The sequence below is a fragment of the Bacillus rossius genome, chromosome 1 (assembly GCF_032445375.1).
Source record: "Bacillus rossius redtenbacheri isolate Brsri chromosome 1, Brsri_v3, whole genome shotgun sequence".
NCBI classification, from domain to species: domain Eukaryota; kingdom Metazoa; phylum Arthropoda; class Insecta; order Phasmatodea; family Bacillidae; genus Bacillus; species Bacillus rossius.
The window spans coordinates 41750608-41764186 of NC_086330.1; the positions used below are offsets into that span (position 1 = coordinate 41750608).

At 37.0% G+C, this 13579-nt stretch overlaps 1 protein-coding gene across 1 annotated transcript in view; it reads right to left on the reverse strand.

Annotated features, from left to right (window-relative positions):
• Positions 1-458: 458 nt before the first annotated feature.
• The window catches only part of LOC134527073 (adipokinetic hormone/corazonin-related peptide receptor variant I-like), a 141002-nt gene continuing 127881 nt past the window's right edge, over positions 459-13579 (reverse strand). Inside the window, exon 7 of the mRNA XM_063359449.1 lies at positions 459-617. Coding sequence (XP_063215519.1) covers positions 459-617 — 159 coding nt within the window. The remainder of the gene's footprint in view (positions 618-13579) is intronic.

The window sequence follows — 13579 nt, forward strand, 5'->3', positions numbered from 1 at the left end:
CCATTCTAAAGTATGATGATAAAAAAAAACATTTTTTATTTCTTTGGACAGCATTTAATCCATGACGTGCTAGTGAAGAATGTCAAATTGTGCATTGAACACAAATAACGATAACTAGAGACCGGAAAAATTCGCGAATTCATTTCGCGACAGGCTAGAATACAAATAGTTACACCTCAGTGCTGCCTCTGCTATTGGCTCACAACTCCCCTCTGGATGACGCTGGGCCAATGGGAAACACCCAACCAAAAATTTATCGAATCACAGGCTGCTACGTTGGGACGTCTCACAAGACAGCAGCCAATGAGTGGGTCACATTTGACCGAGTGTACGTAGAACTATGGAGTTCATCCTGCAGGTCATTGAACCAGCGAATTTTTCCGGTCCCTAACGATGACGAAGGAAACGACGAGGAGTGTCGAGCGGGGTACGATGCGGGCGCGGCGACGGTGGCGCCGTCACGGCGAGCGGGCGAACCAGCGCGCCTGGTCGACGCTGCTGGAAGCCCTGAGGGCGCCACAAGGGATCAGCTGGCGGCCGGGCGGCGGGTCGCTGTGGAAGGTCACGTGACCGCAGCTGCTGCTCTCCGACCTCTGCGGGTCGTCCCGCGCCGGGCACTGCAACACGGACCCCGCCGTCAAGTGTCTCGGCTCCAGCCTTCACGCCATTGTTGAGCCGCGTTCAAGTCGTTCAATCGAACTGAAGTTTAGCTCCGTATGAGCAGGAGGCGTCTTCAGGGCGCAGATGCCTGCTTCAGTCTACGGAGCGCAACTCCGATTCGATCTACCACTTCGACGCGACCCACCCTTATAAAGTTGAGAGAGTTCAATCGTGTTGGTTTGACTTCGCGTGCTACTAGCTGCGATGGTGGTTGTCGCACCCTGCTTGCAGTGCCGGCGAACCAACGAGTCGGTCATTTGCAGTCGCGCCGCCGAGCTAAGTCGTCCCCTCGGGACTGTACACGGCCTGTACAATTTTCAGTCGAAACACTCGCATTTAAATTTTAAATGTAGATAAATAAATATAATATTTATTTATAATTGAGTTTTTTTATATTTATTTTTGGTGCAAATGTTTTAAAATATATATTTTTTTTATCTAATTCACCATTTATAATTGTAGTTTTTTTTGTTGTAAATAAAATCATAACAAAAATATGCAATTTTTGGCATTTTTTTCTCACTTTCGTGGATAAATGCCAGTCTGTACCAGCAGCAGAACATATATTTGAGGGAACTGTGTACGCTCCGATGATAATATGGTTTTTAATGTTTTACTAGTGGAATAATTTATGAAAGTATTCAAAATATTATAAAGGCAATATTTACCCTTATAGAAAGTAAATATTTAATTTCCTTAGTATGTATTTTGTTTAATTACAATTTATTCCGCATGTTTACATTTTGTCATCTATGAGTAATTATTACTCTATGTTAAATTTTATTTTAAATAATTGTCAAAGCTAGTATAGCAGTATTTTTTTGAAACTAATACTATTTTAAAGATGAACAACGACAGTAATTGATAGTAATTTTAATAGTTTTTTTTTATCAACAGCTTTAAGAGAGTCGTTTATTAGTAACGGAAAAAAAGATTCTTTAGAACAAATTGAGACTCGATGAAGGCAACATCTAAAAACGCAACGATTTCGACTTTAATTGATAATTTGACTATTCATAGAAGAATTGAAAATGCTTATTAATGCTAATATTGAATCAGATTTCGAGGGAATTACTAATTTGAATCAACGAAGATAAAACTCAAACGTCAAGAATTCAAACCATTATTTAAGAAGAGAGAGCGACGAATATCCAGATTTCAAGAGAGCGTCGAATGAATTTAAATTGTATTGAAACTACAAAGAATAGATGTCTTTGATCATCCTGAAGAAAGAAGAATTCAGTCGAATAATGAAAAGTCGCAGTTCGAGCCCGGGAAGGATGACCGTCGTGCAGTCCAGCCCAGTTCCCGCCCGCAGCCCGAAGGATGGAGTCGTGTCGGCGCTTATTCCTGCCGCCCGCTAGAGACCGGAGGAGCAACACCAAGTTCGCAGTCCTGACTGAGGCGAACCAAGGATCCTCCGAGAACCTACACGTCTCGTGGGTATTCTGCAACAAGGTTTGGTCCCTTACCCCATCACCCGAAGACTCGCTGATTAAACAAGTATCCTCACTAACGACGATTTGAACAAGACGAACATTTTCACCGAACTAGAATTTTTTTGTTATCAAACGTATTCTTTGTATAGAAAGACCGTGTACTTGTTCATCTTTAGATTTATCATTTAAATTACGGAATCGCGATCCCGAACCTAATAACATAAGACAGTATAGATGGAACTTGCTATTGAAAGTACATGTTGCTATTTTGTTTGACGGGTACTGCAAGTTATGTACCCAGTAGTCCACGCTCTGCGGACTGAAGCTAGTTTTAAAATAAATAATACACAATTGATTAACCTTTTAACCTAAAGATAAATTACTCTAATGAAAGAATTGGTAGAATCTTTGAAGTCGAGAATCATAACAAATTCCATCTGTATTTTAACATAAACTATTGTTGGAATTGATTAGTTTCTGCCATATCATAGATTAATTGTTGTTTGGTTGCAAATAGGCAGCACATTATTTGTTCCTGCATACTGTCATGCATATTATATTCTCTATGGAAGTTGTTACCTTTTTGCTAGATTGTTGTATCAAGAGAATATAATAAATGACCACGCAAATTACCTAAATGGATTATATATTATTTCTAACACATTTCAGAACCACCGGTAAGTTATAACAACAGGTTATGGGCCCAGGTGGATGGCTGTAAGTGTTGAAATATAGGGTTAAATAATATTGCTGTAAAGTTGTATGTGAAACCAAGTTTCAAGATTGGCCAGCCGGCGTGCGAAAGTGCAATTGTCTTGAAAAATGGAGAGTGTTCATGAAGCAACTAGAGTAATAAAATTGCGTGGATTAGAAAATTGGGCGTTATGGAAGTTTCATGTAAGAATTGCCCTCATGGCTAAAGACGTTTGGAGAGTAACAGTTGATGATCATCAGAAGCCACAGGAACCAAACAAAACTGCAGACGCTCAATTGACATCAGATAAACTGGAAAATTACAAGCTTCAGTTAAAACAGTGGGAGCAGCATGAAGCGACAGCTCAGTTTCTGATTACATCGAGTCTAACAGAAGAGGTCATGCTGCATATAATCAACTGTGAAAATGCCAAGCAGATGTGGGATCGCCTTCATGAAGTCTTCGACAGCAAGACAGAGACAGGGATTCACATGCTAAACCAACAGTGGTACACAATGAAGAAGGACAGTGCTGACAACATTACGACACATGTATCCAAGGTGCAAGACCTTGCACATAGACTGAGAGCACTGGGTGAGAATGTTTCAGACAATCAGGTAATCACTAAAATTCTTTTAACGCTACCGTCAAATTTCAGTCACTTCGTCACAGCTTGGGAGTCGACAGCGAAAGTTGACCGGACTTTGCCAAATCTGGTAGCAAGATTGGTCATGGAAGAGACACGAATGGGTATCCACGAGGCAGCTGACTTAGGAGAAGCATTGGCCGCTAAAGAGCAGCGTAAGAAACACAAGTATCCGGTACGTAAAGGATGTTGTAATTACTGTGGAATAGAAGGTCACTGGGAACGTGATTGTCGAATTAAGAAGAGAGACTCTGTCCAGAACGCGAATTCTAAATCATCAACGAAGGAAATGGCCGGAGGAGCCCTCATCGACGCCATGTTATTGTCAGAATCAAATTCAAATATCATGACAGAAAGCTGGTGTCTTGACTCAGGAGCCACAAGTCATATGAGTGGAAACAAAGAATTGTTCACAGAACTGGTATGGCTAAACAACAAAATACCTATTAAGCTAGGAGACGGGAAAACGATTGATGCAGTTGCGAGAGGGTTCATCAACATTCAAGCATATAATGGATCACATTGGGTGGATAAGCACTTAGAGCAGGTACTGTATGTTCCAAAATTAAAATTCAATCTGCTTTCCTTGAGTGCAGTTTTAGATAAGGGTTATGACATGGCTACAGACAAAAACAGTTGTAAATTTATGCATAATGGTAGTACTGTCGCAGTGGGAGAACGAGTAGATCAGCTGTATATAATGAAATTCAAGCCAGTTATCCAGAGAAACCAGAAAGCATTCCCAGTAGTGGGAGCAAGCAAATCAACAAGTATACAGCAGTGGCATGAAAGGCTAGTGCATCAAAACTATGATCATGTTTACAAAATACTCAAGATGAAGGACATTCCAATATCAGGAGTAAGAGAGCCCTGTGAAGCATGTGTACTTGGGAAAATGCATCGTCAACCATACAGAAGGAGTTTAAACCGTGCTACTGAAATTGGAGAAGTTGTTCATGCAGATGTATGTGGGTTTATGGAAACAGAATCACTAGGAGGCGCTAAGTATTTTTTATTAATTAAAGATGATTTCTCTAATTACCGCCAAGTTTACTTTCTTAAAACCAAGAGTGAGGTACCAGGATGCATTAAAAATTACCTGATGAGAATAGAAAAGGAAACTGGTAAAAAAGTAAATGTCCTAAGAACGGATAATGGATTGGAGTTTGTGAATAGCCAACTGAAAGAAGTTTTGTTCAAGGAGGGTATCAAACACCAGAGGACAGTACCATACACCCCAGAGCAGAATGGTAGAGCTGAAAGAGAGAACAGAACAATTGTAGAAGCAGCTAGAACATTGATTTATAGTGCGGATTTACCAAAGTTATTGTGGGCTGAAGCAGTCAATACGGCTGTCTATGTGTTAAATCACACAGGAGCGAGTTCAACTGACAGTAAGACTCCATACGAAGTTTGGTCTCGAAAAAGCACAAATATGAATCGGTTTAGAGTGTTTGGTTCAAAAGTAATGGTACACATACCTCAGCAAAAAAGAAAGAAATGGGACAAGAAAGCTGAAGAAGGTATCATGGTTGGATACAGCGATACAACCAAAGGTTACAGAGTTTGGTTTCCGGGAAGAAACAAAGTTGAGATACATTGCGAAATAATATTTAATGAAGGAGAATTGTACAACACATCATCGATGCATGTGGTCCAGGAGGAATTTGAGAAGATCCAGGAGTTTATCGAGAAGAACGAAGCAGAAGATATTGGACACTTGGAAGGTGAAAACGGATTTGACTCGACTAATGAAGAGAACACGATTAGAGCTGATGGAGCAGATGGAGCTTTCAGTGAGTCAGATTTGGAAACAGATGAAGGTGATGAGTGTAGCAGACCAGATTGTACACGACCACAAGATGAAGTTATTGATTGGGTTCAATGTGATAATTGAAAAAAATGGTATCACATGCAATGTGTCAGTTTAGACACAAATAATTTCAACAAAAATATTGATTACGAGTGCATCGAATGCACGAAACCGGAGCAAAATCTTCTATTAAGCCAGGAACCTATATGCTTTCAAGAAGCAATACAACACAAGGACCAAGTAAACTGGAGGAAAGCTATGGAAGAGGAAATGGAAGCTCTTAGAAAGAATAATACATGGACCTTAGTTGATCGACCTAAGGAAGCTAACATTTTAAATAATAGATGGGTTTACAGGTTGAAGCATAAACCAGACGGTCAAGTTTTGCGGTACAAGGCGAGATTAGTGGTAAAAGGATATCAGCAGAGAGCTGGGGTTGACTATGAGGAAACGTTCAGTCCAGTTGTCAAATACGATTCAGTGAGAGTAATGCTATCGCTGGCAGCAGCTCATGATATGCCCATCGAACAGTATGATGTAAAAACAGCATTTTTACATGGAGACTTGGAGGAAAAAGTGTACATGACGCAACCAGAAGGATTCGATGATGGCAGCGAGAAAGTATGTAAATTGAATAAAAGTTTGTATGGCCTAAAGCAAGCCCCGAGATGTTGGAACAAAAAGTTCACAAACTGTCTCAAGAAGTTCGGCTTGGAACCAATTGAAGCTGATCCGTGCATGTTCAAATCACCGGGAGACATTAACGAATGTGTAATCCTATCAATTTATGTGGATGATGGATTGGTTATATCAAAGAAGAAGAACAAGGTAAAGAAACTTCTTAACTGCTTGAAGAAAGAAGTTGAGATCATAGTGTCGCCCCCGGGAATGTTCTTGGGGATGAATTTGACTAGGTTAGCTGACGGATCGATAATAGCAGATCAAGAGCTATATATAAGAAAGATACTTGACAGGTTCAACATGACAGATGCAAATCCCGTCAGTATACCAACTGACAATCACCAGGACTTGAATCAAACAGCCAATGCAGAAAGTCAAAAACTGTCACTAAATGTTCCCTACAGAGAGGCTGTGGGCAGTCTATTGTTTTTATCACTGATCACACGTCCTGATATATCACTTGCTGTAAGTAGTGTAAGTCAACATTGCTCGAATCCACAGAAAGTACACTGGCAGGCGGTGAAGAGGATATTCAAATATCTTAAGGGAACAGCTGCATACGGGATTAAATTTCATGGACAGATGACTGATATAATAATTACAGGTTACTCAGATGCCGATTTCGCAGGAGATACCAAGACCAGGAAGTCCACAACAGGGTATCTGCTGAAGATTGGAGATACACCAGTGATATGGGGAACCAAGAAGCAGAGATCTGTTGCGCTGTCTACAGCAGAAGCAGAATTTGTAGCAGCCTGTCATGCTACCACGAATTTAGTTTGGTTAAATAAACTAGTAACACAACTAGTTGGACATAGAATTGAAAGTCCAACTTTAAATGTGGACAATCAGAGTGCAATTGCCTGGATCAAGAATGGCAATTTTGAAGCAAGGTCAAAACACATTGACATTAAGTACAAGTTCATACTGGAGAAGTTCAAAAACAAGGAACTAGACCTGAAGTATGTACATTCAGAAGATCAGGAAGCAGATGTATTCACAAAACCACTACCGAAGAGGAGGTTCGAGAAGTTGAGAGAAACTATTACCGTTGTCCAGAATGTTGCGAAAATTGTTTGAATATGTTTATTCAAAGTAATATTGTTAAAGGCAGAACCTAAAGTGGGAGTGTTGGAATTGATTAGTTTCTGCCATATCATAGATTAATTGTTGTTTGGTTGCAAATAGGCAGCACATTATTTGTTCCTGCATACTGTCATGCATATTATATTCTCTATGGAAGTTGTTACCTTTTTGCTAGATTGTTGTATCAAGAGAATATAATAAATGACCACGCAAATTACCTAAATGGATTATATATTATTTCTAACACATTTCAGAACCACCGGTAAGTTATAACAACAACTATTTTAGTTAAGATATTTATAGAAATTGTAATATTGTGTTTATCGAAGTATATTGTCACCGTCTGCACAAAACCTTACACGCAAATATAAATATTACATTGGAATTTGTTTACACGTCATTACCAGGTCTAGCCACGAAATTAGCATTTAACATACTTTTGACACACTGTAATTTTGACTCTCAGACACAAACTTCTAGAAACAATTCTTAAAACTGATAGAGGAAGGCTAGAGAAATTAGAATTATTAAGTACATTTAATAATTACATAATTACACTAGCTGACTTTTCAGTTTAGGTGAACTATAAGATAGGAACACTTAAAACTGAAGATACTCTTCAATATGGGTGCGTGTACTTGTGTACGCTCGTTAAGTTACTTGGCGTGATAAAAAAAAACTTTAGTTTTGCATGCAAATAATTGATAGAAATAAAATAATAAAAGGACTATAAATACATTATAAATACGGTTGGTAAAGTATAAGCACATTAAAAAAAGGACTAGTATGACATTATAAATAAGGTTATAAAGTATAAACACATCAATTTAAATAAATACTATGTTCAATATTAGTATAAACACGTACCTATATATAATTAATTTTAAAATTTAGGAAAATAATCATGATAAGATTTAATTAATAATGAAAGTCAATAAATATGCTGAACGTTTATTCGAATATATTATTTTCAATGATTAATTAATAATGTAGTAATTTATAGTGTAAATAAATTTTACATACTGTAACAATACTTCACAAACACGCCCATGAAAACGGCCAGCGACAATGGAAGCTAACAAGCAACCTGACATCGTTATACAATTGGAAACACAAGCTCACTTATGTAAATACACTTTAAAAAGTTAACAAACACAAGTCCTAACACTAATATTTACAATAAATAAATGTTTTTAATTATATGGATCAGTGATCAATATCAACATGAATTAAAAGCACATGTACAATTTTTATTTGTTTTTAGCCTTTTTTTATACTGTAAATATTTATTTTCGTGGTGCGTGCGCATTGTAAAATTTTCCTTTCATTATTATTTCATAACGCGCCTAAAGAAGTGCCTATAATTAATTTAAAAAATGGAGTTGATATTCCCTCCTGTTCTTGTCAATGGGATGACATTTTAATATCGTGCTTTTATGCTTTGTTTGAGTGCTTATGTAGGAGTTTAGGCAGTGAAATAAAGTCAAATAATATTCTGCATGTCCGATGGAAGTATAAGTCTATGGAATGGGTTTCTGGTCTAAAGTATAATACACTCAATTTAAACACTAGGTAAAAACAAATTGCAACTGCACAAAGGCTAATTCTAAAAGTTTGTTTATATGCTCGAAAAAAAAACTCGCTAGGAAGTATCGTACAAATGCTATCATTAAATGTATTCAAAATATTTTAATTATTTTTATCTTGATTATAACAATAATAATGTTTTGATATGCAGTTGGAGTCGTTCTCATTTTCATTTTCAATTATAAGTAGGGCAAAATTGGCACATGCCCACTCGCTAACTTCTAATTTCTACAGCAGGTCCCTAAAAAATGTTTTATCTCTGTACTAACACTTGATGTCGGCAACCAGCAACACCGGCCTGTTTGCCGGGTCACCGAATCACGGCCCCTGCAGGCGCAAAGCGCTGGCGCCAGAGATATTAGCTCCACGTCTCTCGAGACAATCCGCGTGTAAGGGTGGTACTCCAATACTTTCTGGTAAGTTAGCGAATAAGTACTGTCTTATTGGGATATAACCGTAAACTAACTTGCGGGCTGTATTCCAGAACGTGTCCGACCCGAATCCCTGTAAGTAAAAAAAAAAATCGACAACCTTTTTAATAAACGGCGCGGCGGTGGCCTTCGCGAGGCTAGAAACTGGTTGCAACGCATTCTAGCGAATGTTTCGCCACCATCGATACAATTTTTTCGGCAAGAATACTATAGATAGCAGCATTATCGCACAAAAATAGAACCGTTTTTCTAATATTCTCAATTACTTTTTAAGTTGCGATTATTTCTAGTTATGACTATTAAAGTGAACAAATTGTATTCCAGGTTAGTTTCGCTATCATCAAGTTTCATGTAGCACACCAATACGCTTGGTACGTCCTTCGATGGTCACAAAAGTGTCTATGTACCAGTTAATAGCGCTAGATGTGGGTTCACCATCTGAACGAAATCAACGAAAGTGAGTTCTGCGCATGTGCGGAATTGGGCTATAGATAGGCAGCGGAAAGGACACCGAAAAATAAGGGACTGGCCGTGTCCTATCGTGCACTGGGAATACGGTAAGGAAACAGGTGTATCATATTCAACAACTAAACCCTCATTTTTGTGTTTTGGAATACCGGCCTAAGTCCCATCACATTATTACTTGACGTTCAAACGTTACTCAAGCTTGATTGTAATCAAACTAACTACGAGTATATGCAAAACCTACAACAAATATGCTTACTTGCAAGTATTCAGAGGCATTCAGAGGTATTTTCAGACACGTGCGAGTTGACAGTAATATTTTGGCGTGGCATTCAAAATACGTGAAAAAAAAACTCGCGGGCGTGTGGCCGCCACGCGCGTTAGAAGTGAAACTTTACGGACTAATAGTATTTCCGGGTTAGATCACTAACGGCGCTGCAGGCAGCGCTGTTGCCGCCATTTGTGATTGCGGCGAGTAACTTGATAGCTAATATTTGATACAAAAATTTGCGATTGGAAGGCTTTTAGTGTAAGTGCTATAACAATGCATTTCCAGTTTATGTGTAAGTTTTGTTTTCTTAAGTTACATAAATCTGACTATCCGAATTTTACTAGGGCAAGTTCTGAGATGAGCAACTCACGTATTCGCAGCCACACGACCTCGACACACTCAGTTGCACGGTGTCGCCATACAAGTGGAACAAACATGGTGCCAAATAGCAATGAAGTTAACTCCAGTTTTACTTATCGCTATACATTCTGTAGTGTTGAGCTTTTCCATTTTTTTTCGTTTCGCTACTTTTCATTACGCTCTGATGACGTAGTTTCAATAGAAGTTTCAATTCAAAAATGAAAGTATCAGTTTGCATTTTTAATTGGCATATACGAATGGTTGTGCGTAGAAATAATTAAGGCGACATGCCCTTAAACCATCTAGACACCCATAACACTCTCCTACTACTTCCATCGTTTCCCTGGGTGATTTTTAACTGCCCTTAAAAATTAATAACATCAGCAAGGAATGTACCACATGCCTCTCGACAAAGAAGGCAATGTTTGCAGGAGTAACTTTATTTTCGCACGGGCCTCTCCATCACTCCACGTTCAGATGAGTCATTTAAAGTCTTGTTGACGTACAGTAACAATGGTATCATACCTGGCGAAAACCGTTCAGATTTATATTTTCAAAACAAAAGTTAATTTTGTACATTATTATTTTCCAAAAATAAAAGGATTGCATAGTTTAATAATTTAACACGTTATGGATACAAGTAGGTTTCTATAATTTTAATACTTAAAATCTTTATTCACTGTCCGCAGTTTTATTTTTTCCCCCGTTCATTCCTTAATTTGTTAGCTAAATCTTTGTTACACTTTTATTCTGTGTTGACATTGTAATGCTCTTCTAACATGCTACATTTCCATTAAGTACACACACACTCACTATAATTGATGCCATGATGATCTGATCTGGAGAAAATTTCTTAGTCAGCCAAATACATCTTGCTAAAAGCTGGAGGGCATGTGCGAAATCTTCAGTTTGCACGACACCCGATTGTACACACATTCCTCAAAGCTAGCACCATATTGGAAGAGGATCGATTACACAGTAGCGTAAAGGGGAGAGGGAGGTTCAGAGTTTGCCATTTGTTGCTGAGTGCCAATCGTGTTTACGAATAAATATATGGCCATTGAAGTCTGTTTGTAATGCGTAACGCTATTTGAAAACATATGCATTCGTCTACGAAAGACTTTGATGTAGAATACACCAGTTATTAATAACGGACGTCTGTATTTAATGAAGGAAATCGATCACGCGTTTTTTTTACTAACTAGATCACAGTAGCAATATTTAGGCCAAATTTGCAACAGAAAAGGATAAAACGTCTCAAATCGCAGAAACTCTCAAATAAAAAAATAATAATTTTTGAAATAAAAATAGATGGGTGCGTGTGACTCCGCGTGCGTTATAACAAACAGAACATTCATAATTTTAAAAAATGTATAACTCATATCCTTTTGGTCACAGCCTACAGCCGTAGGTAGATTTCGAAGTACCTATTTATTCTCAATATATTTTAGAATCTTTTATAAAATTCTGGAACATTTTAATAACTTAATAAACATAATATATTTATTACATCCAATATTACAAAATGATCGATTAAACATTTTCTCATTTTCCATGCAGCGAAAATATTAAGAATGTTTTTTTTTAAATTCAATTTTTTCATCCAGCATTGAATAGATCAGAAAGAATTTCATATGCCAACTAAGTAATTATTCAATTTTTTTTGATCTGCAAAAACTATTTTTCATCCATTGCACTAATAACGTGGTCGTATAAAAATTTGATTTGCACAAAGGTTTAAGATAATAATAAGATTGTTTAAAATAAATTTGAACAGATTTGATTTTAAGAAAGTTTTGAATTTTTTTAAAATCCTAACCCATAATTTTACGGTATTAACTGGTTTCATCAAAAATTGTTTCTGCCAATGTTTTAGATAAAGTTTAAGATGTAAACAATAAATTATAACGGATTTGATAGTATACTTTCAAGCTTTGTTATTTCCACCTCTTGCAGATAAACATTTATTTAAAAAAAATGTTTTAGACTATATTTTGAAACTTGAACAAAAACAAGAATGGATTCGATAGCGTACATGGCAGAGAAGTTTTATTTATTTTCTTATTCCACCCTCAGGCTTTTCTTATCCTTTGCAATAATTGTCTGTACTATCAAAAATGGTTTCAGACAAAAGTTTTAGATAAAAATTATAACTTTACAAACAATCTGAACGGATTTGATGGTGCGATTACTAAGATAGTTGTAAATGAATTTTTGTAATTTAATCCATCTTTATCCACCCTCTGCAGCAATGGTAGTTGTATATACAAAATAGTTGAAGACAAACGTTTTAGATATTATTTATACGGTTTACAAACAATTTTAACGGATTTAATATTGTAATTACTAAGGGAGTTTTTTTTCTAGATCAAACCCTGATATTTTACACGCCTTGTAGTAATAGTTGGTTGTATGAAAAACTAATACATTTGAAAGTTGTAGATATTAATTTATAGTTTTACAATAAATTAAAATGGGAATGGATTCAATAGTGTACATGGTACGTAATTTAAGATTTTTTTTAAATTTTACACCTGTTTTTCAAATTCCGTTTCTGCAATGGTTTATTTTATCAAAACTTGTTTTAATCAATTGCTTTAGATTAAATTATACAATTTTCAAATAATTTGAACTGATTCGATAGTGTACTAAGGGAGTTGAGAATTTTTTTATCCCCAAACCCTTGTTTTTTTCCACCCCTTACAGTTATAGTTGGTTAAATCAAAAATGAATTTAGACACAAAAAAAATAGTATTACCCCTACGAGTTATAATATGTTCAAACGGATGTTATATGCATCATATTATGGGAGCTATAGCGATTTTTCAGTTTTTCAAAAAACCTTTCCTATTTCTACCCCTTTGGTCGGATATTGCCCATTAACGAACTCGGCCAAGATTATCCATGATTAATTATATTTTATGTAACAGTTTGGAAGCGATTTGTGAAATATTTATGCAGTTATCGTGACCCTAAAAATGTGGTATATATATATATATATATATATATATATATATATATATATATATATATATATATATATATACACACACACATATACTAGCTGCCCGACCCGGCTTCGCACGGCTATACTAATGGAAAAATTTAAGCCTCATCTCCCATTTACAGTAATGGTAAATTTAAAAAAATTCAGTGAAAATTTATTACAATGCTGTATAATGTACCGGAGAGAAAATTAATAGCACCGATGGTTTCCCGACTCGTGCACGCAACGTACAACTGATGTACCCGTACTTCGCTACGGCAGTCTACAGGCAGATCACTCTTGCGCCGCTCATTATACATGCCCCTCCTTGTGGGTACGCGACTGCCGCGCGATGCCCGTTGCCATGGAGACGCAGAAGGCATGAACAATGCAAAATCCTGTTCTCATGCAGACAAAGTACCCACTGTTGCCTGGTTTTAACCACCCATGGGATCTAATT